The sequence below is a fragment of the Aulonocara stuartgranti genome (assembly GCF_965226115.1).
Source record: "Aulonocara stuartgranti genome assembly, chromosome: 10".
Lineage (NCBI taxonomy): Eukaryota > Metazoa > Chordata > Actinopteri > Cichliformes > Cichlidae > Aulonocara > Aulonocara stuartgranti.
In genome coordinates, this window is record NC_138946.1 from 22,606,739 (window position 1) to 22,631,574 (window position 24,836).

A 24,836-nucleotide genomic window follows, 5' to 3' on the forward strand; every position below is an offset into this window, starting at 1 on the left:
TTATCTTTTGAATCCTTCAGATTACACTACAAAAAAAAAAGCTTATTTGTTTTAGTGTTGGAAAATGGCAAGTAGGTGCAGCAGTTTATTGAAACATGCACACATATATGTGTCAATACTGTGGAATAGGGTTACGGCCACTGCTAAAAGACAAAATTGGGCATGTCTTTTTTCAGTTTTTTCCCCCAGTTGCCCCAATTCTCTTCTGCACTTTCCAGATGGTATTGCATCATTTTTGACAAGATCCTCAACACCACTGACTAAAATGCAGCATAAACCACATCAAAGCTTCCGCCACGTGTTACAAATGGCTGTAGTCACTGTTGCACGTTTCTCCTGACCTCTTCTGTATATATTCAGAATTTGAAGCATTCAATACAACTTTATTTAGGCACTGTATACTGTCAAGACAATACAAAAGTAATTCGTCACTCCATCAGATCTGTTGCCACTGATATTTCAGTCCAGTTCTTTTGTTATTACCTCAGATTGTTCTGTTTTCCTTCTGTAAGAATGGCCTCCTGACAGCCACTCTTCCATTAAGAACATTTTTGAGGCTTTAAAAAAACAAAAACAAATTCCTACTTCTTTAGGTCATGACTTTCAGATATTGTTCATCTGCAGATATGTTTTGATTCAGAGATCCTTCACTTGTCCAGCTGGCTAAAAGCTCTTTGAGAATCACATTGTTGGTGCAAATAATTATTTTGTCTTCCAAATTGTGTTCATGGATGGACTAAAAGAAATGCAACAGATGGATGGTGTGCCTAAAGATACTATTTAAAAGCTTAGCTTTGCTAAGCTGTCTGTTAATGTAGACATATCACTGGTTCATCCCTTGAATTGTACCTTTTTATGCTTAAATGATCAATAGGTCAGTGTGAAGTAGCTTAAAAAATTAAAATCTAAAGTCAATTCTTTATACACTTGACTATTTTAAAGTATAATACTGTAAATTAAGATGTTTGTTTTATCCCCCCCCCCCCCCCCCAACCCCCCCCAACCCAGCTGAGTGACTGGCCTGCAGATAATCCTCCTTATGCATGTCCTTACATTCATGGCAAAGAAAAGAAGGGAGGATAGACACAATATCAAACTGACACACTAGGAAAACTATTATTTATTGTTTTTGTTGTTGTTTAAAAAAAAGAAAAAGAAAAAAAAAGAGAAAAAGCTTACACTCATTGAGTACAGCAGATAAAATCTCCAAAAGTCATTTTGAAACAGCCGTATTTGGAGTACAGAGTATCAGATTTTGTGTGTGTGATTTTTTTCCTTTACAATTCTACATTTGAATCAACGTCAAACTGACATTTTTATAAATTATGTAAAAACCTGTTTAACACGAGGGGGGAAAAAAACCAAAAACACAAAAGAGCTGTATGGGACATTTAAAAAAAAAAAAACAAGAAGTACAGAAATAACATGATGTGAATTTCATGTTACCCTCTTTATTATTGTACACAATATACAAACTGGTTCTTTGTATCATTTTACTCACATCTACCGTCTTACTCGGGTTAAAAGGTGGAGATAAATAAATAAAAGTATCTACGTATCTCAAAAGGATATGAGGTAAGTGAGCATGGAAAGCATGTTAACTCCAATAAAACAAGCAAAAAGCAAAAGCCCGACACTGTACAAAAAAGTAGACATTTTCAAGCATAAGATTATTGAATCTATGACCAGATGCAACCAAGAGATCATTTCATACAGTAACCACATTTCTAATTAGGATAATAACACTGTGATTACGGCAGCATGTTGCGCCCATATCAAATAATAATAATAATAATAATAAACAAAAAACAAACAACAAAACAAAAAACGGATACAAATTCACCAAGAAAAAAAAAAGTTTCCGCTGGTTTACCGTTGTTTGAAATGGAAAAATAATGAGGTGATCTTTAAGTTTAGATGAGTAGAACTAACAAGACTTGAGGTGGAATTTTTACAAAACGAAAAAAAACTAAAAAAGCCAATCAGGCCAAAAAAAAAAAAAGAAGAAGAATATGGGTTCACAACAGATGGAGTTGCAGATGTCTCGCAGATAAAAGCACAGCTTCTCCAGTTCCGCTGCAGCACGTGGATCGAAGAGGAAGAGAACAAACCATGAGACACGGAGCAACGGTTAAAGCCACTTACAAAGAAACTGTATGTGTCTTACCTTCACTAATTAGTGCACATTATCTGTGCTTGTCAGAGGATTTATGAGTACGACTGTTAAGGAAACGGTGAAATGCTCAAAGATGAAACAGCTGCTCATAAAAATGTAGTGACGAGAAAAGTCTTTAAAGGTTGTTAAATGAGTGCGTGGCAGTGCTGAGAAAGTCCTCTAAATAATACACCGACAAAAGAAACCCACAACTAACTGCAAGTGTGTGTAAGCCTGCCTGATATGAGGTGTATAAGCAAAGGGACTGGCACACTGGCTCTTTGAAATGTCCATCTAGAAATATGAAGTTGAAGTCACATGATCAGTTTAGACTGGCGCACTGGGCCAGAGGGGAAATAAGCCGACCACTAAATGTTCAAATAAGATGAATCAAACAGTTCAATGCAGAGGTTAAGAGCGCCAGTTAAAAACAAGCCAGCGGGGCTTGGTTGTAAGCGTAAATGTGGCATCTGCTGCAATCCTTATTGGATCTGAGTGTTTGTACGGACACATAATATACTAAAATGAATGTAATTATCCCATAATAGAAAACAAATTCAGTGCCGCGAACAGCTATAAGTATCTTTGAAACGCTACTTAACTTGATAAAAACTGTATTTGGCTAAATCAGTTAACTCCATCTACACTGGTCGGGATTTACAGTCTGAAATAAAGACGGCAATTTACGAAGAGTTCATTAAAATCACCTTCACACTGAAATGTCGCTTTATATTTAAGGATATTGCTTTTTCTCTTCCTTTCCTCCACTGCTGTCCCTCTTCTCTTTCTTTTCAGACTTCTCTTTGTCATGTCTGGACTCCTGCAGCACAAAAAGAAACAGAAAAAAAAAGTACATAATGACAATAAAGTCCTTTAGTCGACGGCTCAGGAGAGTGCGCGACAGCGACTGAGTCTGACCTTCTTGCCGCCAGAGGACGTCCGCTCGGGTTTCACAGAGTCGGCCTTCTCTTTACTGGATGATTTGGATCTTTTGCTCTTCTCTTTCTCGGCCGACAGCGGGGAGTCACAGGAAGGACTTGTGCTCTTGCTGTTTTTGGAGGCATCTAAGAACAAAATGTTGGCTTATATTAATTTTTATTTTATGTTGTCCTTGTTTGGCTGAGAGCTCCTTCAGATTTAAAAAATAAAATAAAGACAAAAAACAAACGCTTACTGGTCCCATTCTCATCCTTTCTGCGTTTGGCTTCTTGGCTCGTCTCACGGTCGTTGACAGTGTGGTCCTGATAGACAAATGACATGATTTAATAATAACTAATATTTCAACTATGTTCTTGTTGCTACTGCCTCTCCCTCTAATATGAAAACTAAATCTGAAAAAAATCCATTTCACATAGTTGATGAGGCGGTTAGACACTGACTCTCTTTCGCTCTTTCCGCTCTTCTTTCTTCTCTTTGGATCGGCCTTGTGTGTTCTCTGAGTCTTTCTTCTCCATCTCCCTCTCTCTGCTCTTGGACCGGGCAACTGAATTGAAGTTCATGTGGTGCTGGAAGAACAATTACATATGAATAGAACAAAACAACTCAAACAGACAGCAGTGCCTTTATGTTAAGTGTTAGTATAACTTTAAACATAATACAGCACTGCAGGGGGGGAATATGCCAACAATGGTGGTAAAACAAGTAGAAAAGTATTTACTATTGTACTTTTCCTAATCACTCTACATTGATGACATACTTCCAAATACTGACTGGTATTCAGTCATGTGACACGTGACTACTAACTGTTCAACAAAGAGTTCACAGTGGCTCAGAGTGGGCTGAGATCTGCATTTAGACTAAGGTGGAGTTGTTTGTCATTATGAGAACAACAACGAAAGAGTCCAAAGGAGAAAAACCATCTGTCAACTCATTTAAAGTCAAGTTAGTTTGTGATTTGTTTGTTGCAGTATGACTGACACTCAGTCTGATAGTTCTATTACATAACCCGAAAGGTATGTTTGACACAACATGCAAGGGATTCGCTTTCAGTGAGAGCTATGAAATATACTTTTCAGAGCAGTTTGAAAAGTCTTACACCGTCTTTCAATACAGGAGTTACAGCACAAATGTTGATAAAGGGCTTATGAATCTAGATACATAGGCATGCGAACACATCTTATAGTCTTAAGTCAAAGGCTGACATTATAAACATAATATAGGCATCACTGGTGGCCTGCGGCCAACAATGACGTGGATGAGGCAAGTTGATTGGCTAGCAGCTGACCAGGTTTCCACTGGTGGATTAACTTGTGAAGCAAACTGGCTGAAATGTACCATCACTATTAAGTAGTTTTTTCTCATTAACATGTCAATAAAAGTCCTTCATAAAAATGTTTGAATAATTTAAATATGAAGAACCCAAAGGTAGCTGCAGTGCCTTTCTAGCAGTGATGCCTGGAGCATGCTGGGGTGAGCCTACAGGGCAGAGCATATCCCACTACATTTAGTTCAGTTATCATTTTTCCACTAATATAGATTTATAATATGAAACAGAAATCCCCTAATAAATTAGTTATAATACATTAGGCTATCAAAGTAATGAAATTACCTTCATTTGAAGTTGGAGGGTAGTCTAATCTACTGGCTCAGAGGCAGAGTAGGAAAAAATGTTATCCTGAACCCATTATAATGAATAACTATTAATTAATAAAACAATCTGCGTTGATTAAGTTTTAAGATTCACAGATTCTTTATATTTATGATTAAAAATATAAACCTGTTACAATCAGCTGGAAATGAAGGGACACTTGAGTTTATATCTACTTTGTCTTGATAAAATATTGCTGTCCAACAAGAAATATGGCCCTATAACAGCACATAGTACTCAGTAACTGATGGTTTTCATTATAAAAGTGTACTGTGTAATGCTACATATATTAGTTATAAATTTTTAAGGACACAGCCAGCTGGGACTTCATGTTATTGTCTGGTATTTAATTTGCCCTTGCTGACATAAAAAGAGGTGAACAAGGTGAAGATACTTCAACAAAACCTGAACATAGCAGCATTACGGTTTGGTATTTATGGCTTTTTCATGTTTTTTGTTTTTTTAAGGTCTGCAATGACTTTACTTATTATTTAGGCAATGAAGCTAATGATTCTAGCAATTGACTAGAACCATCTTTAAAAAAAAAAAAATACCTTAAAGTTGCTGCTAAAAATCATGAAAATGAATACAAGTCATGTCTAATTCACCTAAATGCAGTCTTTAGCTGATGCAGTCTAGTGTAAGCTACATGCACACTTCTTCCAAGTGGCAGGTGTAGTTTAGCAGGAAAACATTTTCTACATGAAACTGCACATTACAGCTTTGGCAGTTCACACGAGCGACTATTTTTATTTTATTTTTTAAAGTGTGAGAACAAAAGACCGAATCACATGATATCAAACACTTTTTCATGTGAAAAGCTGAAGACGTTTTTGACTTGTGAACAAAAAGCTAGGAATAGAAGAGTTAATTCAAACCTTGGATGTGGACTCCTTGGGTTCGATGCTATTGTCCTGTAGGGATGAATGGAGATGACAGATGAGCTGGGAGGGGGTGGGGGATTGGGAGGAGGTTGTCAGACAGCAGCAGAGAGTTGGAAAAAGGGGTTGGGGAGGTGGGGAGTTGGGGCTGGCCGGACCAACAGCACACTTCTCCCTTGACCTCTGACCTTCAAGGACTAAGGCTTTGACAAGGTTATAACATAGAGGAGAAGTCATCATCTGGAATTGCAATATTTAAAATAGAAAAACCCTGAGCATATATGAAATAACTGCTAGTCTTAATACTACAGACATGTCTGACCTAAAATAGAAGTCCTACACCACAGCTGGTTTTCAATACATCTAAAGTGCAAGTGCTGAAAGTAATGTATGTGTGCGTGTGTGTGCGCGTGTGTTTGTATATAAATATATAAGACAAATCACTCAATTTCTTATGTGCTTGATTGCATCCCTACATAGGTAACTGTTGCTGTCACTTACAGTTCAGGAATGGAAAAGACACATGGAGCCTATTTCTCTGGTGGAAGGGTAAATTAAAGACCTATCACAAGCTTCCAGTGGTTTGGGCAACGCTCCAGACGATTCAGGCTTCGCCCACTCTCTCCCTCACTGCCTCTCTCTTTGCAGGGGTGGGCTTATTTTCTTCTGTATTTTTGGTAGATTGAAAACTGCAACATTCACATTCTCCGTTGATCTCAGATGCTGGTGGCTCTGGTTTTCGACTCATTGCTTGCCAGGAGGTAGTACAACTGAAGATCCCATTGGCTGGTAAGTCGTAGGGATAGCACTGAAGGGGGGGAGAGGGGACTCGGCAGGACTGACTGGACTTGCATCTCGTGACGTGCAGACTCCGTGAAGGACGTTTCAACAAGCGGAGATGGAAGAGGGACTCAGCTGCAGCAGAGGCACTCCTACAGCAGGGAAGATGCTGGACACCATCCATCTTTGTGCTGCATCCGGGGGACGTTGCGGGGTTAGCGAAATATTTCACATCACAAAAAACAGGAACTCTTCACAGCTCAGAAAAAAGGAGGGGGGAAAAACTCTTGGGCATCATTTCAAGTAGTAAAACACTGCTCCGGGTATGGGGGGGGGAAAAAAATTGCCTATGGAGCGCTCTTTATTTGGCAAGCCTTTTTTTTTTTCTTCAGGTGAGTATTATTCTCAAAAACAAAAAAAAAACAAAAAACTCCACATGGAATATAGAAATGCTTAAAAAATTTCTTTCTTCCCAAGGCACACTGATTGCTTTCATTAATATGAAAATAGGTAAATATTTCAATATGAAAATACTCAATATACACAATATTTTCTTGGCTAAGTCCTTGAGGAGATCTCTCCCAATTCTGCAAAATATCATGCGTATGTCCATGGAATGCTTTCCAACTCCCATGGCTATGGTTGGGATTTCCATGTGCGACAATTCTCCTTTGTTGATCTTCTGGGCTGCTGGAATGTGCAACGGCAGGGAACGCTCCGGCAGATAGAGAAGAAACTGGCACAGCCTTCCTCAAGCCATACTAACCTTAACAGACGAGGAGTGGGACGGGGAAGCGTGACTGTCGAGCTTTCGTCTTTTGTGATCTGTGAGAGACAAGCCGAGCGACACTGGTGTTAATTTGTGCATTAGCGCCATCCATTTAATGTCTTACAAACATGCTACAAAAGGTAAGAAAATGCTGAATCTAAATATTTAATTTTACTTAAGTGAATTCATGTGATTTACAAATGTAAAGCATGTCAGCATCCAAGTGGACAAACTGTCGCAGAAGTAGAAGAATAAATGAGATGAAGTGTACGGACCTCGTAAGAGGCCTGACAGAGAAGTCAAAATGTTACGGCACACTTTCATGAGCAGTCTAACACCACTGGAACGGCTTCTTACCCCTCTCAGATTCAGCCGACTCAGATCTGGGACCTGGTGACTTGAGGGACCCGGCCACAGCACTCCTGTCTCCTTTCTCCTTGCTCTTGGCCTCCTTGACAGCATCACGCTCCCTGGACGGTTCCATGGGCTCCCCGTTCCCGGCTTTGACCTTGTCGTCTTTTCCACTCTTCTCCTCTGGCTTCACTTTCTCCCTGTCTGCCTTCGGGGTCTTCTCCTTACCCTCTCGCACCACCCGCTCCTCTTTCCCTGCCCTCTCATCTCTCTGCTTTTCCCGACGGTTCTCCGCCTTTGCCTCTGGTGTGCTGCCGGGTGTCTTTTCTTTTTTCTCTTTTTTCTCCTTCCCACTCTTCTCTTTGTCGTCCCGTTCTTTAACGGCTTTGGTGCTGCGGAGACATTTTTCCTTTTCAAAACCATTTCATTGAAAATGCTTCACAGAGAAATCTTCTGAATCCAACACTCAATTATATTTTATTTATACATTGCTGTATCACAAAACAAACTGCACACACTTTCAGCAGCCGATGAAACTGGTGGATTTTTTTAAAGCTTTGTTTTATTCTCCTACCTGTTGAGAGCACCGTTGCCATTGCTGGTGGTCACTTTGGCTGCTGCACTGTTGGCTTTGTTCACTGGCTTTGTGGTCCCCTGAGATTTATCCTTGGCCCGATCTGCCCAAAAAAAATAAATAAATAAATAGTCGGACAGGGTTTATTAAAATTACAGGCTTTCATATTGGAACTGAAGCACTGAGTGTTTATGCTGCATCATTGTGGGAAAATAGTAATATAGACATACACAACAAAGAATTTAGTGTTTGTCAGATTAGAGAGAAAGGTGGTAGGTGTCACACTTTAAAATCCTTCACTCACCACCATCCTCTGAAGTCCCCTCCTCGGTCTTGCTTGTGTTAGTGGCAGGCTTGCCTGTGCTGCCGGGGCCGTTCTGTTGACTGGCAGGTGTGGCGCTGCGTGCTGGCTGCTCTTTGTGATGAAACTCATTCTCAGGGACCATGTGCACCTTCTGGCTTTTCAAGCGACCTGAATAACTGTAAGACGCATAAAGGGTTTGCAACAGCAGAGACAAAACTTCTAAAAGAACTTCTCAGTGTCACGCAGTGCAAGAATTAAACTTTTAGAAAGGGGTAAATATCAGGTAAAATAAGCCCCATTGTATATGTCTAATCATAGATTGCACACACACACACACACACACACACACACACACACACACACACACACACACACGTATGTGCTGATCAATATCCAATACCAAACACAATTCTTTCCTATACACAGTGAAAACGTTCACGGAACAACATTCACTGCATATAGGATTTTTACTCAAATGTTTATAGAAATCCAGGTTCTGTCCTGTCTGCATACTTAAAACAATGGACTTGCTTTGTAGCTTTAATGGGTCAGTGGCATTAGGTTCTTCCAATTAAAAGTCACCTTACCACCTATTAAAAGGCTCAATTATCAACACTTAACAACTATCTCCACTCTAGGGCTAAAAATCAAGTGCACCAACCCATATTTTAACATAATCATCTCAGCTACAGATACAAGCTTCCACTCCTACATGTCTGATAAGAGTTCATAACCCCACTTCACACGATAGATGTTAACTATAAGCTCCACATAGAGCTGATCAGCACACAATGTTACCCCATTGCTAAGGCATAGAGGTCTGGTCGCTTATCCTTCTCTTCAAGGCAGATCTTGTGGACACGGCACTCTAGTGCTTGGCCCAGGTTCAGGACCTTCGGGTAGCAGGGCAGGATCTTGGTAAGTACTATTAAAATGTTCCTGATGTGGGTGTAATCTCCTGTTTCCAAGCAGTGAACGGATGCCTGGTTGGGGGAGAAAGAAAGGGTGAGATCATGGTTAAACACACACCATTAAGAGCAATGCTTAAAATCATTTGGACTGAATATAATAGAAGAGTAATGGTGAACAGACAACTCACTTTAGTCAGCATGTAATGCCATTTATGAACCACATGGCGGAAGTTTTCATAATCTAGCTGATCTGCTTTGTTTCCTCCATCAAAGCCTGTGGCTCTGAAGATGGTGAGGAAGCCGGGATAATTGGCACACTCCTACGACCGCACAAAAACAAGAAAGATTCACATCCAGCTCAACACGCAGCAGAAATTTTTCCAGGTACACAGAACATGTAGACATGGACACCTTCTCATAGATGGCACGGTCGCTGTGCCAGCGGGTCACCGTCTCCAACATGCAGCAGAGGAAGCGTCCATAGCGGTGAGACTCATTCTCCGTACAACTGGCCACAGTATAAATGATAGCAGAGAACACCTGCCAAGGGAACAGTGGACAGATTTTACTTAACGACTGAGGCAGCATGATCTATACATTATAATGTGCATGTATATTATTGGAAAATAAGGGGCAGTGCCCACACAAATTATGGTAAGTGTTCAAGCTTTTATGCTAATCATCATTCAGCTGAACCTTCTTAGTATATCACTTCAACCTAACATGATTCACTTGAATGGTTGAAGAACCACTCAATGATAAAGACTTTTTATTTTAATGGACTATTTCTACTCCTTCTCTTCTGCAGAGCGGGATGAATTAGAGCCTAGTTTATTAATCACATTATGAATATTTATTATTTTTCTTTCTAAAGCACTTTGGCTTTAAGAAGCTCTAAAAGTGGAGGTTAAATATTGTTGTCATGCGCAACCTCTTACCCGGTCGTAGCACAGTAGGGTGCAGAAGTTGGGAGTCTTCTGCTGATGGACAAGCTCAACGAATCGGGCACAGTACACCGCGTCGATGGATGAGAAGATGCAGCGAGGGAACAGGCAGAGCTGCAGGAACTTTGTTATGGTCTCATTTTTTGTGGATTCTGTCAGTAAGCATTTAGATTTGTGTTGGAAAAACAATGGACATTATATCTTCTCTCATGAATGATCCCATTACATCAGCTTTATTCCCCATTATTACATTAACTGACAGCCATGCAGCTGCTGGATGTTTGCTTAGTGAGAAATGCTTGTAAATAATGCAGCAGAATTTATATTTATAGCTTTCTCTTTGGGTCAAAAGAAAATTGATGCACTACTTTCTTTTCTTATTTAGAAAGACTGTGCACGAGCTGACTAAGATACATCAATACCACCAAACATTAAATCACTTACTGGCCAATAACCAGTTGTCTTTCTCCAGTTTGAGGCGGTGTAGAACTCTTTGGACATGCTCCAGCTGCTTCTTCTCCTCCTCCTGTAGTTTTTCCTGCAGTGCAGTGCAGCGTTCCTTCTCCTTCTTTTTCTTATTCAAGGGCTACATTGGAAATAAATCAAACAAAAAACAGTTAAATAAATACACCCAATTACTGATCACAATCATTTTACAAGTACTTCACACAGATATTATCTTAGTCCTTAGACTTTAGAAATTACACTGATTAAAATCAAAAACATCATTTCTGTAATAAATCTGCAATCTGCTGTCCAGCAACAACTCTCAAAAAGCTACTCACTATCTCAGGGTTCTCCTCAATTTGCTTGATCTGCGCCTTGAGCTTATTGACCTCACGCTCGTAGGCAGCATGTGGCACGGCCAAGTCGTACATGGTGAGGGACCAGAAGGTGGCGTAGAACTGAGGGCGGAGATCATCCCAGACCCTGGCTGGATGGAGCGATACCACAGCTTCATGCACCGGTGTCATCACCTGTTCGCAGGCCGCCACATACTTGTGCACCTTCTGCTGCTGCCGATTACCTTTTTCTGCCTTCTTCAACTCATCATACTTAGACTGCATGAAGAGAGCATGAAGTTAAAGGACCCTGAATTTTTTCAAGTTAATAAACAATATCCATTTTAAGCAATTCAAGCAAAAAACTAAACTAAACTTGTGAAGAGACAGATATACCATAAAGTCTTAAAACTTCAAACTTAAACAACAAAGTTACTTTTTAAAATATTTCCATTTTATTCATAAGACTCGAGTTCAGTCAGTTTTCAAACCCACTTTTTGAAATCTTTGTTTCAATGAGGGAAATCAAGTCCATAAGGACTGAGACAATTCAAAGGCAGTATGTTGAAAAAAATTAGAGTGATCTACTCACCAGTATCTGATGGGCATACATTGGCCTAGACAAGAAGAATGCAGCGTCATGTGGAGTGTGGAACTGGTTACAAAGGATGTCAATAGAGGGAACCCGCTTGATGTAGTCCTCCGTGCTGAGGTTGGAGGCCAGAAAACCACCAAACTGCACTAGTGTGTCATGACACTGCAGGAAGTAAATTATTAATTATATATAGGAACAAATGAAACATAGTCTCTTAAGTTTTTGTTGTTAGATGTGTTTGAATTTAGTTGTCAAATGCAAGGTCAGTCAACTGTTTAATTTTACTGTGAGAGGGTGAGTACCTGGTCATACAGATGTCCAACAAGTTTAAGATGTTTCTCTCCACCCTCCAAGAAAACCACGCCGTTTCGTTGCTGGGCCATGAGTAAACACAGCGGTAGTGCTAGTTCGTGATCCAGAAGCACCTCCTTCAGACGCTGAGACGACTTTTTAGTGTTTCTGATCTGGCCGAAGTATCCACCCTGCAAAGAGAATCAGACTTATGATCCGTGCACCTGCGCTGAGATTAAAACAACGGGCTCAAGAAATCTTACAGCTCTTTCTAACGAGACTGCATTAGTCTCATACCTCGGCTTTGAGTTGCTCGCCTCCCGTCATGGCTTCTAACTGTTCCGAGGTCATCTCATCGGTGATCTCAATGCCAGCCATTTTCTGCACCACTTCTTTCAAGATCAACAGGTCAAAACTGCAGTAAAAAGAGTGAAGTTCCTCATATGTTTAAATAAGAAACATATAAAGCAAAGTAGACAATGACCGCCAAAAACAACCACATGCTCATCTCCTTAAAGACATTTTATGATATTTTTAAAAGTGGGATTAATTAAATCTTTTCTGATTTCTCGGTAGTGATATTACAAGTTGTACAGCAAGTATGTATCTTTTATTATTTGAAATGATTATTAAAAAATATTTTATCAGGCAAAGTAATATGAAAGAAAAAAAATCCAATGGTCCTTGGACTCGCAAGTTAGTAATTCTATGCCGTCTCTGCTAAACAGTTTGTATCCACTCACCTTTTCCCTGCTTTTAGTTGATTGGTGACATATTGAAGGAGGCCAGCCAGCTCAATCGGGTACTTTCTGAACACAGCTCCACACAGACTTGCCAGGCCTTGGCGTATCAGAAGAACAGGTGTTTGTTAGATATTCATTAAAATATCAAACAATTTCTTTTCTTTTTCATGCAAATGAAACCGTGAAGCCACTCACTCTGAAGCCACGAGGAGATGGTAGTGTCATCGTGCTTCATCTTTTCCTTCTCAGGATTGGCCAGAGCCTCAATTATGCAATCTGAAGACAGAGTTAAAAGGAACAACACAGACGGACAACTCCCTCACAACTCAGAAACGCACACACACTTGTTAACAAACTGAAAAAAGGACAAAAAAAAGAGAAAAAAAAAGTGTAGGATACAGGCCAAGACATCGTAGTTGAGGGATGTGAGGTATTTCAGGGAGTCGACCACGGGGCTGATGAGGTTGTCGTACCATTGTATCTGAGACAGGATCTGCCATAAAACAACGAAGGAGGAGGATGAAAAATGACATTACACATTACACCACACCTTATAGCATTTGTCACATATATAAAAAAAAAAAAAAACTGTGTCTGAACACACTGAAACAGATGAGATGCTCATTTGAGCAGTCTTATATTGTGAGGTGCACTGATTTGTTAAAATCAGTCTCCCAGATGCAGAACAAAATGTCCTACTGATGTGTATGAACAAATTTCATTCAAAACATTTTGCTTTTTTCCATGCAAACATTTCCTGCCATTTAGTTTTTGCCAAGTGACTATAAATTTGATTAATGGATGTAGAATTTGCAAGCAGGACGCTAGACATGAGCAATTCCTCGAAACCATGTAATCGGAAACCAAGCCTGCTGTAGGACACAGAGAGAAATCTTACTGGCAACTGTATGGAATAGAAAAGAAAAAAAAAAGGTGCCACATGTCTAGAGAAGTATTTCTTTACGGCCATAAAAATGCAGGATTGGTTGCTCTTTGTAGTTTGTGGACACACACAGTAAAATAAAATAATTGCAATAAAAGGGACTTACATAATCAAAGAGGATGGTGGGATTACTATGGCTCAGTTTTCCAATCTGCCTTCCAGATTGTTTCACGTTCTCTTTGGTCAACCGCCTGAAGAGTGGAGCAAAAAAGGAAAAGAAAGGGAGGACAGGGGAGAGAAAAGACTTAATAACACAAGATGACACAAAGAGCACTGTGAGCAAAAACTGTCACTTCTATAAGTTTCAAAGCAGTTGGAAAATGTTCTTACGGTTGTCATCTTAAAATAAGAGAACTGTTACTATTTTTTTCCCCAGTAGCAGGACAGTGTTAGGATAATTACTTGCCCAGCATCAAAAGTAAGTCCCCCTTTTGCTACAACATCCTCATGTTTAACTGTGCTTAAAACAAAGCTTCACTTGAAGTGGTTAACTAAAAACCAAACAAATCTCTGCATATTTCTATTAAATGTCCAACTTGAATAATAATACTATTACTACTAATAATAACAACATTTTTTTTTTTACACACACACACACACACACACACACACACACACACACACACACACACAGAGTAAACTTTCATTTGCTCCTGCTCGTTTAGTGTCATGCAACGATAACAGTGATTAATATTCAACTATTATCCAAAATTTGTTCCTGAGTTTAGTAATGTACCACACATCATTGAAAGGTAATATGAAATTGACAGATTTCAGACAAAAGATTGATCAACACTTGAAGATTCAACAATATTAGATGTTGAAAAGATGATCCAAAGGCACAGAAAAACATTTTACTTACTTCATGATGTATTTGGCCCTATCCACGGTCTGAGCTTTGACTTTAACCAATAATGGATGGCTGGAATATGTCTCATTCTTCCATTGCCCATATAACCGATACCTTAGAGAACACATAATGAGAAAGCAAAGGTAAAAACTTAAAAACACCTGTAAGAATGGCAGTGTATGACATATTAAGAATCTACAATTTCACATCTATAAGAACTCAGACTAGAGCAGGGCGATATGACCAAAAATATTTATCACAATATACATTTGAAAATCTGCGATAACGATATAACTGACGATATAATTGACACTAGACAAAATACTTTACAACTCCACAACTTTATTAGTGCAAAAAACCCATCAATGTATTTTCACTGAAACAAGCAGCTGTTTTTTTAATCTGCATTAAAGTTATATAAAAATTAACAGTGCGAATGCAAATTCCTTGCTGACAGTTTAACCAAAAGGCATTTCCAGTGGAAATTGGCCGACATATCCTCAGCATAACCATGTATAATATCCACAAAAGAGGTTATACACACATAATACAGTAATATTATGTTGAAGCACAGTACGTATCACTCCGCGAGGCGCCTGCCTACGATAGCCGTAATGCTCCGACAATCCATCAAGCGCTGCGGCTTCGTAGCTTAGCAAGGTCGTACTAAAACATTTGACAGATTTTCGAGCGCCGTGTACATAAAATCGTTTCGAGGTCAGTAAACACAACCAGAATTCATACATAAGGCACACGGGATTATGAGGGGCACTGTTGATTTTCAGAAAAATCAAAGGATTGATTTTAAGTGTGCCGTATTTTCCAAACAACACGGTAATAACGACGGCCCGCTAGCATGCGCTACCAAAAATAGTGCTTTGTTGTGTATCTGACGGACGAAAGCCAAACCAGTTCCACACCACTGAAGCTGCAGCATTTTTACAAATCAATTCAGGTTCATCCATTTCATTCAATAATCCGCTTTCGCCCTTCTCATTCTGCGTCGCCGCCATGCTTTTTCCGCCATGTGCGTATGAAAACAAAGGCACTGCGCATGCACGTTTTACCCATATTCTATCGCAATATTTTCTTATCGTTGCCCAACATTATATCAGTATTACCGTTAAAGGTATGATATGGCCCAGCCCTAACTCAGACCACGCTTTCAAGGGAGTTAAGTTCATTAAACTTGCAGTTCAGAGCAGTTTAGGAATTTTCTTATGCATCTTATTTGCTCTTGTCAAGACAGCAACGTGAATGTCTAATTTGTATCACATGCTTCACAAAATTAAACCAATAATTAACCGTGTCATTTTTGAAATAATAACACTAACAAAAAATGTTTTAAATGCATCTGCACATTAGTACTATGACAACCCCACTGGCAAATGAGCTACAGTACCTGCCCATTTGTAGTATACAGGAAATAATTTCTTTTGACATTGTCAAGACAGATCAGTATGCAGAAACTTTCCCTGTATTTCAAAGTGCAACTATCATACGTAATCTACAAGTTTGTATTATCATCTGACAAAGTGACATGTACAACCAGAAGTAAAACAAATCCTCTGGGAATATGGAGCATCAGTGCCTATCAGCGCTGTGTGAAAATGTCCCATCAAAGGCTCTAAAAATAAAATTCTTGCACTGCTTAGAGGAATAGAAAAGTATATTGCACATAGAGCCACGGATCTCACTTTGCATAACCAAGCATTGTTTTAAGAACTGAGTGTGACTGTGTGTGGTAGTTGTTCTTTGGCAGCTGGTATACACCATCCTTGAGCGACGCCTGAGGGTTTACGAACCAACAATTACACAGCACCACATGCGGTGAGTGATACTATGGTGCAGCAAATGAGTGTGAGTCTGTGCGTGTCCTTACCTATGCTGGTAGGGAAAGAGTTTGAAGAGACCCCACAGCTCCTCAGACATGCAAGCATTGCACTCCATCAGAGAGAGTGACGGGAGTAGCACCTGGTCTGCAATACTCAGGAAACAGCTCAACAGTGTGTCCTACAATGAAGATACCATTAACATGAATAAGCTTCTCAAAGTTACATAAACTAAAAATTAACCCATTAAATATAGATAAATAAATAAATAAATCAGTGTTTCTATAGGTAACAACCATGTGACTTTATGCTCACCATTTTGTCTTTCACCTCAGGTCTGTTATCACTTTGGTACTGAGACAAAACAAAACAAAACAAGAAAAACACAGAATAGCAGTCACAATTAGATGAAGGCTGCATTGCAGATGTGGAAAACAAATAGAGGGTGGTTTGTGGTGTACCTCTTTCATGAATGCCTTGCCAAGACGCACAATCTTGGCAAAGAGGATAGGGTCATGGGAGAGGTGAGGGCCCAGGTAGCAGAGCATGCTGAATGTGTCCTTCCTTAGGTCCTCAAAGCTCTCTGCAGGCTGAGGGGCCCGCTTGCTCCTTAGTGGGTGCATTACACATCCTCTTGCCCCTTTAGGAACACCAGCCCTAAAAAAAATACAGAGGAGCATATCAAAGTTTGTGTTTAATTTCATATTTTTTCCCAAATCAGTTCTCCATGTCCCATGTCCCAGTGGGCTTGTACACATAAAACTGAGAAAAATTCAAACCAGCTGTAAAATAAGATGTACTTGTGCATTCTTTTGGCTCTGACTACACATGGTGTGCAGTAAATGAAACATGAAATCAGCACCTTCTGTAAAGAGGCTCCACAGTCAGGTGCACAAGCTGGCAGAGTGCCAGCGCGATGGCCTTGTGAGAAGTGGCATAGAAGGAAGGCATCTGGTCCATAATACTCTGGGCATGGTGCCAGTCTCCGATCCTGAGCAGCGCTTCCAACAGACCAAGCTTCTGGTTATCAGGTGGCTGTAAGCACAAAAAAATAAGAGCAACTAAGTGTCTGTCTATTGTTAAATATGCCAACGTCCAGTAACATTCACTAATGTAATTAAAGCAGACGCAAGAACTAAGCACAGCTGCTGTCACAAAACAAACTGACAAAGAGGCTGCACTAAGATGTTAGTGCCTTCAGTTGCACACCATACTTCTTGCCTCTTTATTTGCTGGCATCAATTGTTCTCTAGCCTACACCGTCACATAGGGCTGCTCGATTATGGCAAAAATGATAATCACGATTATTTTCACTGAAATTGAGATTATTTGACGATATTTATTTAACAATAACAATGTATTGAATAATGACTTTAAAGATTGTCAAAAAATAATATAAAATAGTGTGCAAATACTGATAACAGTGCAAATGTTTGCAATATAAAAAATAAATGAAAAATGTAAACATCTATGTTAAGTGAACTTTGCAGTGTTGCTCTGTGGTGCAGCTACGACACTGTAGCAAAGTTTACACACTATGTCTACGACTCCGCGAACCCATAATGTTTCCACACCACTGAAGTATTTTTTACCTCTCTTTTCAACCAACAGCAGTCACTCTCCTCTCCAAATAACTTCTGCTTAGCTTTCCGAGCTTCCCTCGGGTCCTCTTAATTGTTGTGACACGTGTTCAAAATGCAGAGAGGTGCGCTCGATTTGCCACACAGAGCAGCGTGAGAGTAAAGCACGAGGGAGGGGCTAATAATCGGCTCAGTCATTTTTAATGATTGTTGAAAGCCCAGATCGTAATCGAGATTAAAATTCGATTAATTGAGCAGCCCTACCGTCACACACTGAATCAATGCTTTTGTTTGGAGAAAGTCAGAATTTTATATTTTAGAAATCAAAAAATAAGAACATTCGTTTGGAAACTGATATTTTGACATCTCTTTTATTTTATCCATAGCTATCAAACCTTGTTAGTACAGTAAAGTTCCAAATTTTTTTCTACTAAGGAACCCTTTAATGATTAAAAAAAGCAATTTGTACAATAAAATTAGATTTTTTATGTTATTCTCTTAGCAAAGTTACTCTATTTCAATCCAGTGAACTACAACGAAGCTTAAAACTGAGTATGATAAAACGCTTTAACTGAAAAAAAGAACAACTCAACTTAAAACTAAAATAATAATAATGTGAACTTTAAGAACTACTAAAATAAAAACATTTTTGCAATGTTCTGAACTTCAGTGTTCTGTAAGACACTGTCTGCATCATAATAACAAAAACACTCAAAATAATAAAAACCAAACTTAAAAAGGAACAGTTTAAACAATAAAAAAAACGAAACTAAAATCTCAAAACTCACTCTGGAAAGTAAATGAAGTAAAACCAAGTAAAATACACAACTACAGTAATTCTGCTCCAAGTAGACAGTTCTGCTACAGTTCCTTTTTGTATTGCATCACTTCCATCCATCCTGAACAGACCTGCATGCAACTGTAATAAGAAAAAAAAAACCTTCATCACCTTGTCATTTTTCTCCTCTTCCTTCTCTTTGTCCTTTTCTTTGTCCTCACTTTTCTCAGAGGGCAACACAACCATGACCAGCTTGCGAGCTATCTGCTTTGCCTCTGAGATGTCTCGTTTGTGCTCCTCTATGATGGCGGCATCTAGTGGCATAAGCTGGGAAAGCACGAAAACAAAACAAAAATTCAGTCTAGAGGCGATGCTTTGTCCACAAGAGTCACAATTAACATATTTGAACTAACAGTAAATTTAGGCATATATGATCCATAAGCCTAGATTTAGTTGATGTTATAACTAATGTAGTAATTAGCTGGATTTGCAGGTCTCTTCCTTACATGTACGTAAAGATCTTCCAGCTCTATCAGGTTATAGTGAAGGAGAGCAGCAGCAATATGGTAAAGTGACTTTGGGGTTTCCTCATTGGGCTCCTGAAAAAGAACATAAATCAACAAAGAAAACAGAAGTGATAAATATGATTCAGAGATTACAATTATAGGAGACATTTTAAAACACAGGTAATAACTTTGAGGTCATTTACTATACTGCTAGACACAGTCTGGCTTCTTTTATTTTTATGATGTTCTTACCTGGTAGAATTTGAACTTAAAGCCCAGGATGTGGCAAAGGGTGAGAGGCTCACACATGTAAGACTTGATGAGGGACAGGAAGAACTCATCTTGGTCAGATCGACTCTCATACACCTCCAGAATTATGTCCAATACTCGGTTGGGGTCTAGGTTGAAACATCCTGCAGGCAAAATAATCAGGAAAACTAAGCAGCCAAAAAGGAGAACTTAAAACGGCTAGTCCACAAATTCTGCTGCTATAATGCAAGGTTAACACAGAACAGGAGAGCCACCGGACCTCCTTGCGATAGGGGACAAGGATACAGGTTTTTATTTTTAGGTCACCCCTCTGTATCTGAACTGCCTTGTAATACTATTCCTTTGATCTCAGACTGATGAAATCCAATATTGTTAATTTATCATACACTAAAGTAACCACACATTCAATTTAAAATCATCACTATCCTGATGCATAATATGTGGTAGAGACACTGAAGAACATTAATAAAAAGTACTGAGTTTATAAAGTCTGGTTAACAAAACTGATGCTGAAAACAAAGAGCCACGACACTGAATAATGGCAAGAAAGTGTGATTTTTCAAAGCATTTTACAGTGAAGCAGACCTTAGATCATTTGGATTTAAAATGTAATTACTTTATCATTTAATCCTATTAGACAACAGGAAAACATAATCTCTCCAGCCATGGCTATCAGTGACAGAGAGAGAGATAAAAACACCCTTAAGAAGTGTGTAAACGATAACAGAAGCACCATGTGTGAAGCAGTGACAATGAAAAAGCAGTTTGTTACCTATGAGGGATTTGATGCTCTCCAGAACAATATGGCTGGTAATATTCCCCGACAGGTCTTGGCCTAGCTCAGTGATTAGTTTGGCGTAGCCCTCGTTCTCCTCTCTTAGCAGGTTAAACTTTTGCTGTTTGTAACTGAAAAGAAAAAAAAGAAATGTTACACAAATCTTGAAAGGACTTATGAAGCACCTTATCTATGCCTACATCTTTATCACATTTCTATACTTACAATAGTTTAGTCTTGATTTTAACAATTTTCTGATTGAACTGATGGGCTTGTTTTATAAGTCCAAGGGACTCGAGAGTTTCTGGATCCAGCCTCTCTTTCAGAATGGCTTCAGGGACACAAAACTGGGGGGGGGAAACAAATTTTTAAAAAAGAGGCAAGTAATTAGTTCATTTTCGTACGTTATTAGAGACACGACAGTCAGTAAGGCCTCTATAAATTTAAATAGAAAGTGGCATACAATTTGTTCTATCAGCTGATAAGAAAGTAATACTTACCAAACATGCTCCGACCAGCTGTGTGTAATGGTCACGTTTGTTTTTTTCTTCCAGTGCACTAGTCTCTAAATCTGTGAAAGTAAACAAACATTAAAAACAAACAATAAAAACATATCAAATCAGATAATGTCGTCATAGTACTAAAACAAACAATCAAACAAATAAACAAACTCAAAACCAGAAAAGTTACCTAGTATACTGAACACATCTGCTAAAACTGATGGCATGTCTTCTCGGAGTTCCTGAAAACAAACCAAAACAAAAGATAAGTAAAAATGTTTAAGGCTTGGCAAAATCTATTGTTACGAGGTACAAAGAAGCTCTAACAACACAACTCCTGTGAGTGGGTAGATTTTGTTTCTTTAGTATCTGTAATTTACCATCATATCTTTAAACAGACGTATAATTACACAGAAATACTGAACACATTATGTGCCAAAATAAAACGATAGTGTTTATACACCTGACATACAGAACTTTATACATAAAAACAAAATTTGAGATGTATTGCTATTGGGCTAATAATGTTAAACCATGAGGTGGTAATAAGAAACCCCCCCCCCCCAAAAAAAAAAAGAAAAACACACAAAACAAAAAAAAGCCCAACAACAACAACCTTGAGGTAAAAACAACAAGCTAAAAACACATGTACCATCATGTCCCCAAGGACGCTGGTGACAAGATCCAACTTGAGGTTCCCCTGTACAACTTGCCAGCAGAGCTCATATAAGGCAGTCTGTATGTCTGTAGGGGTAACAGATAAAAGCACAAGCCAAGTTTTACGTAATACTAAAATAAAAAAAGTAACTGAGAAATAATTCATAACATAAACTAAAACATCAAAGATTAGTGTAAGTGATTCAATGCAGTTGAATAAACAAGGAAAGTATTTCCTTTACTGTCACAACGTGATAGTAAAATTTGTCCTTTTGGACATAAAATCACTTGATTACAGTGTTATCTGAAATTTTGTGACATGTGTCAGCACACACACCAAACAGAAATCTCCACATGGGCTGCTTAGTTCCCTTCTACCTTCCAGCCATTGTTACACGTGGATAGTACCGTGTTTCATTGATTTAATTTTTTTAAATCTACTTATTATTTAAATTTAAATAATTTTAAACCTTTTGCATTCATTTTGGAAACTATGAGAATTCCCAAGGTGGACGTGTGTACATGAGGAGCAAGCTAAAATACAGTGACAGATGCATACAAGAAGAGTATTAAAGGAACGAGGGTCACACTCAACTCACCTTTAATTTCACTTCCATGATCTGCTTTCTCTGTAAGGTCTTTGCAGAGTTGTACACTATGAAGTAATGAGAGAATTCTTTTTTAGATTAAACTAGGATACATAAACATGATGATGAAAACCCTTATAAAGCTCAATGAACGAACCAGGATGCATGAAAACTTATTTAAATCCGTTTGTTCAGTGCCAACAATTTCTACATAACATTATTCTTGTAATATCCCGTTCACTTCCTCCAAGTTATATTTCTAAACCACATAACACTATACCTTTATTTACACCTTAATCCAGTCTTAACATTACACCACAAAAAGCTTTAGGTTTATCCTAATTATCAATGTAGTAGCTCAAGAAATATTATATTACCTACATTGTCACTACACAAGTATTTATGCTGAAACTGCTGTGTTTGTATATAACAATAGCACTGGCTCTTATGTTTGCTGGATTGATTACTGATCTTCTTTGGGCGGCACAACCCTTACCTTCTCTGTTGCCAAACGCTCGCACAGATTTATAGTTAGTATTTACTGAGTGCCATGTTTCTCCCTCTTAAATTGACTGTGATAACTTAGCTGGTGGATTGAAAGACTTAACGGTTCACTCAGTTGACAGCTTGACTGGTCTTAAAATATCAGAAGTAGTGATGACAAAGGCAGACTAATAGAGCACGTTCTGCCAGGCACATCCCATTTATTAAAAGGTACAATTACACACACTGGAGCACACTAGCTCCTTTCCTCTGTAAGAAACGCAGCACAGTCCATCAGCTTAACTGTTAGTGATAACAGCTTGTCAGGTGCTAAACACACTGTGAACAAGAAATGCAAATGCTACAAAAAGTCAGAGTTACAGCAAACGGACACCTTGGATTGCCAGAGCCTGTAAGGTCAAATGTGCAAAGCTGCTATTTGTATAATGAGGCTGACACAACATTTTCACCACTTTAAGCTAAACCCTGGTCTCTGGGACTGGTTAATTGCAACTCACCTGGCATAACTAAATAATATTTTTTTAAAAAAAGTAGATCCAGATGTCCACAATGTTTTATATCAATGAATTATATGGCTTAAAAATATTGGTTACGTAATAACAATGTGATACTTATCAACATGAAAACCACATTTTCATTTGCTGCCTGTCATTACAGAGGATGGCATCTCACTGTGCTGCCAAATCACACTTTCACTGCAATGTACTCAGCTTTGCTATAACGGGTAATTTGCCTTGATGGAAATACTTTAATAGTTACCCCGTAGTTGCAACTGTTTGGCACAATTTCCAGTTAAAGTACTATCAGTTATTGACACAAGATAGTGGAACGAGAGTTTGAGTTGGTGCATCCCACTGCAGGCCTTTCTTAAATATGCAAGGCCTACAGCACATAATCGTAGCTAGTACTGTGGATGAGCCTATTGTGTCTCAGCTCACAGGCGATGGCAGTACTCAACATTAATGCGTGAAATTATTATTCACGCAACGTTTTTCTTGTATTTTTTGTTCTGAAGAAACTAATTTTAAGATAACAGTCGCCGTACATCAAGGTGTTGGGAGAGGCTTTTACAGTACTGCTTAAATTATTAAGTTTAACATGTAATGTTAGTGATAAAGTTTACTCTGATAATCGAGATGTCTTTATACAGTACCAAGCGCACAGATGTGCATCGATGAATAACCTTGGCTATGTCCACAGTCTCTATGCAAACCTTACAGCGACTATCCTACACCAATATCTAGGTGAAATTAACGCCAGCTAAGAAAAGTATGACGTTAGCTGTAGCTAGGTTAACATTATGATTAAAATATTCATCTCCTAAAATATATATCGTCAAATGATACGTTTTGTTAAACTGAATCAAAAAGCGTCATCTTTATTCTTCCAGGCTTACCCGACTAAACATTAAAGCATACGAAAAGGAATTCAACAAAACAATTACTGTAGCTAACGTTACGGCTAATCTGCTAAAGCGTTTTGTCAATGTCCGTTGTTTTCCCTCCACACGATTATTTAGTGTTAAGGTTTATAACAGGCTGCCCAAGGGGTTTTCTCGCCAGCTAATACTCGGTTGTCTGCTCGAAGTTGATAACTGCTAATTCCTTGAACTTTGGAAGTACATTTATTCCACTTTACTAGATAGTGCGATATCGAAGCAACAGAAGAGTATGCTATGTGTATGCTAGCTCGCTTAGCGTTAACAGCCATAGTGTTTACACATTGACGGCGAATCAAATGGGAGCGTAAAGCTAGCCTTACTGCTAGCAGACAGCATTAGCTTCCACGGTGACGTTCAAAGCCATTGACGTCTTCTTTTCACAAGTCTAACAAATTAACTGTATTCAGTACTCAGGAACTAAATTACATGTATTGTTTTTTTTAAGTAAGTGACACTTGTAAGCCACTTTAAATTTTAGCTGCTTGGCTCAAGCTAACACACCTAAAGACCGGCCTTATATTTGAATGCTAGCTACGTCATTCTCGATAGTTTTTATTCGTAAACAACGGGTAAAAAGATGCAAAATTCAACACTGCCTTGAAATTCAGATGCACTCACAACTCATGTTTTCCTGTTTTTTCCCAGTTTTTGATCCATTCACTAGGAAGGGTAAGTGTCGCCATCTTCCATGCACACAGCCCGGATGTCTAGTTTATCATCATGGCACACACAGGGTCAAATGTGGTGGTTAGCCGCCGCTGCTAGATCACTGGTGCATTGTGGGACATCGACAGCTGTGCGTCCGAGGTTTTCGCACGGAGTGGTGGTGATGGTCGTGTAGTCTTGGAATAAGTTTGATTCTCCACGTTGTACTATTTAACTTGTTTAGTTAAATAAAATCCCGTGACACTTGAACAACCCAATTTAAATCTACCAGTAACATTTT

General features: G+C 38.8%; 1 protein-coding gene across 3 annotated transcripts; it reads right to left on the bottom strand.

Annotated features, from left to right (window-relative positions):
* Window positions 1–1,102: 1,102 nt before the first annotated feature.
* thoc2 (THO complex 2) lies at window positions 1,103–24,644 on the bottom strand. 3 transcript variants are annotated; one of them, XM_082550070.1, is made up of 39 exons: window positions 24,509–24,644; window positions 21,958–22,013; window positions 21,354–21,445; window positions 20,892–20,943; window positions 20,702–20,772; window positions 20,427–20,548; window positions 20,199–20,332; window positions 19,409–19,569; window positions 19,157–19,249; window positions 18,822–18,977; window positions 17,155–17,327; window positions 16,754–16,949; window positions 16,608–16,646; window positions 16,343–16,473; window positions 14,473–14,574; window positions 13,717–13,801; window positions 13,067–13,160; window positions 12,863–12,943; window positions 12,668–12,764; window positions 12,222–12,339; window positions 11,936–12,115; window positions 11,631–11,795; window positions 11,042–11,317; window positions 10,701–10,842; window positions 10,251–10,408; window positions 9,724–9,852; window positions 9,501–9,632; window positions 9,200–9,384; window positions 8,402–8,577; window positions 8,098–8,200; window positions 7,530–7,915; window positions 7,170–7,228; window positions 5,621–5,656; window positions 3,535–3,660; window positions 3,330–3,396; window positions 3,074–3,219; window positions 2,899–2,975; window positions 2,168–2,214; window positions 1,103–2,076 (listed from the first exon to the last, which is right to left on the bottom strand). In XM_082550070.1, exons 1-38 carry the CDS (start codon window positions 24,571–24,573, stop codon window positions 2,187–2,189), a joined length of 4,689 nt encoding a protein of 1,562 aa, XP_082406196.1. In that variant the 5' UTR covers window positions 24,574–24,644; the 3' UTR covers window positions 1,103–2,076; window positions 2,168–2,186. The 3 variants fall into 3 exon arrangements, 1 of the variants encoding a protein (XP_082406196.1); XR_014279402.1 differs by lacking the exons at window positions 1,103–2,076; window positions 2,168–2,214; window positions 2,899–2,975; ... (1 more) ...; window positions 3,330–3,396; window positions 3,535–3,660 and having other exon boundaries at window positions 6,125–7,228; XR_014279403.1 differs by lacking the exons at window positions 1,103–2,076; window positions 2,168–2,214; window positions 2,899–2,975; ... (2 more) ...; window positions 3,535–3,660; window positions 5,621–5,656 and adding an exon at window positions 5,670–5,826 and having other exon boundaries at window positions 6,125–7,228.
* Between the last annotated feature and the right edge of the window lie 192 nt (window positions 24,645–24,836).

Excerpts from the sequence above, each read along its gene's own strand:
- thoc2 (XM_082550070.1), bottom strand. The coding sequence starts at position 24,573 with ATGGCGACACTTACCCTTCCTAGTGAATGGATCAAAAACTGGGAAAAA. Across the intron at positions 16,950-17,154 it reads GTGGAGCCTCTTTACAGAAG|GGCTGGTGTTCCTAAAGGGG; the intron begins GTGCTGATTTCA and ends TATTTTTTTTAG. Across the intron at positions 12,340-12,667 it reads CAACTAAAAGCAGGGAAAAG|TTTTGACCTGTTGATCTTGA; the intron begins GTGAGTGGATAC and ends TTTTTACTGCAG.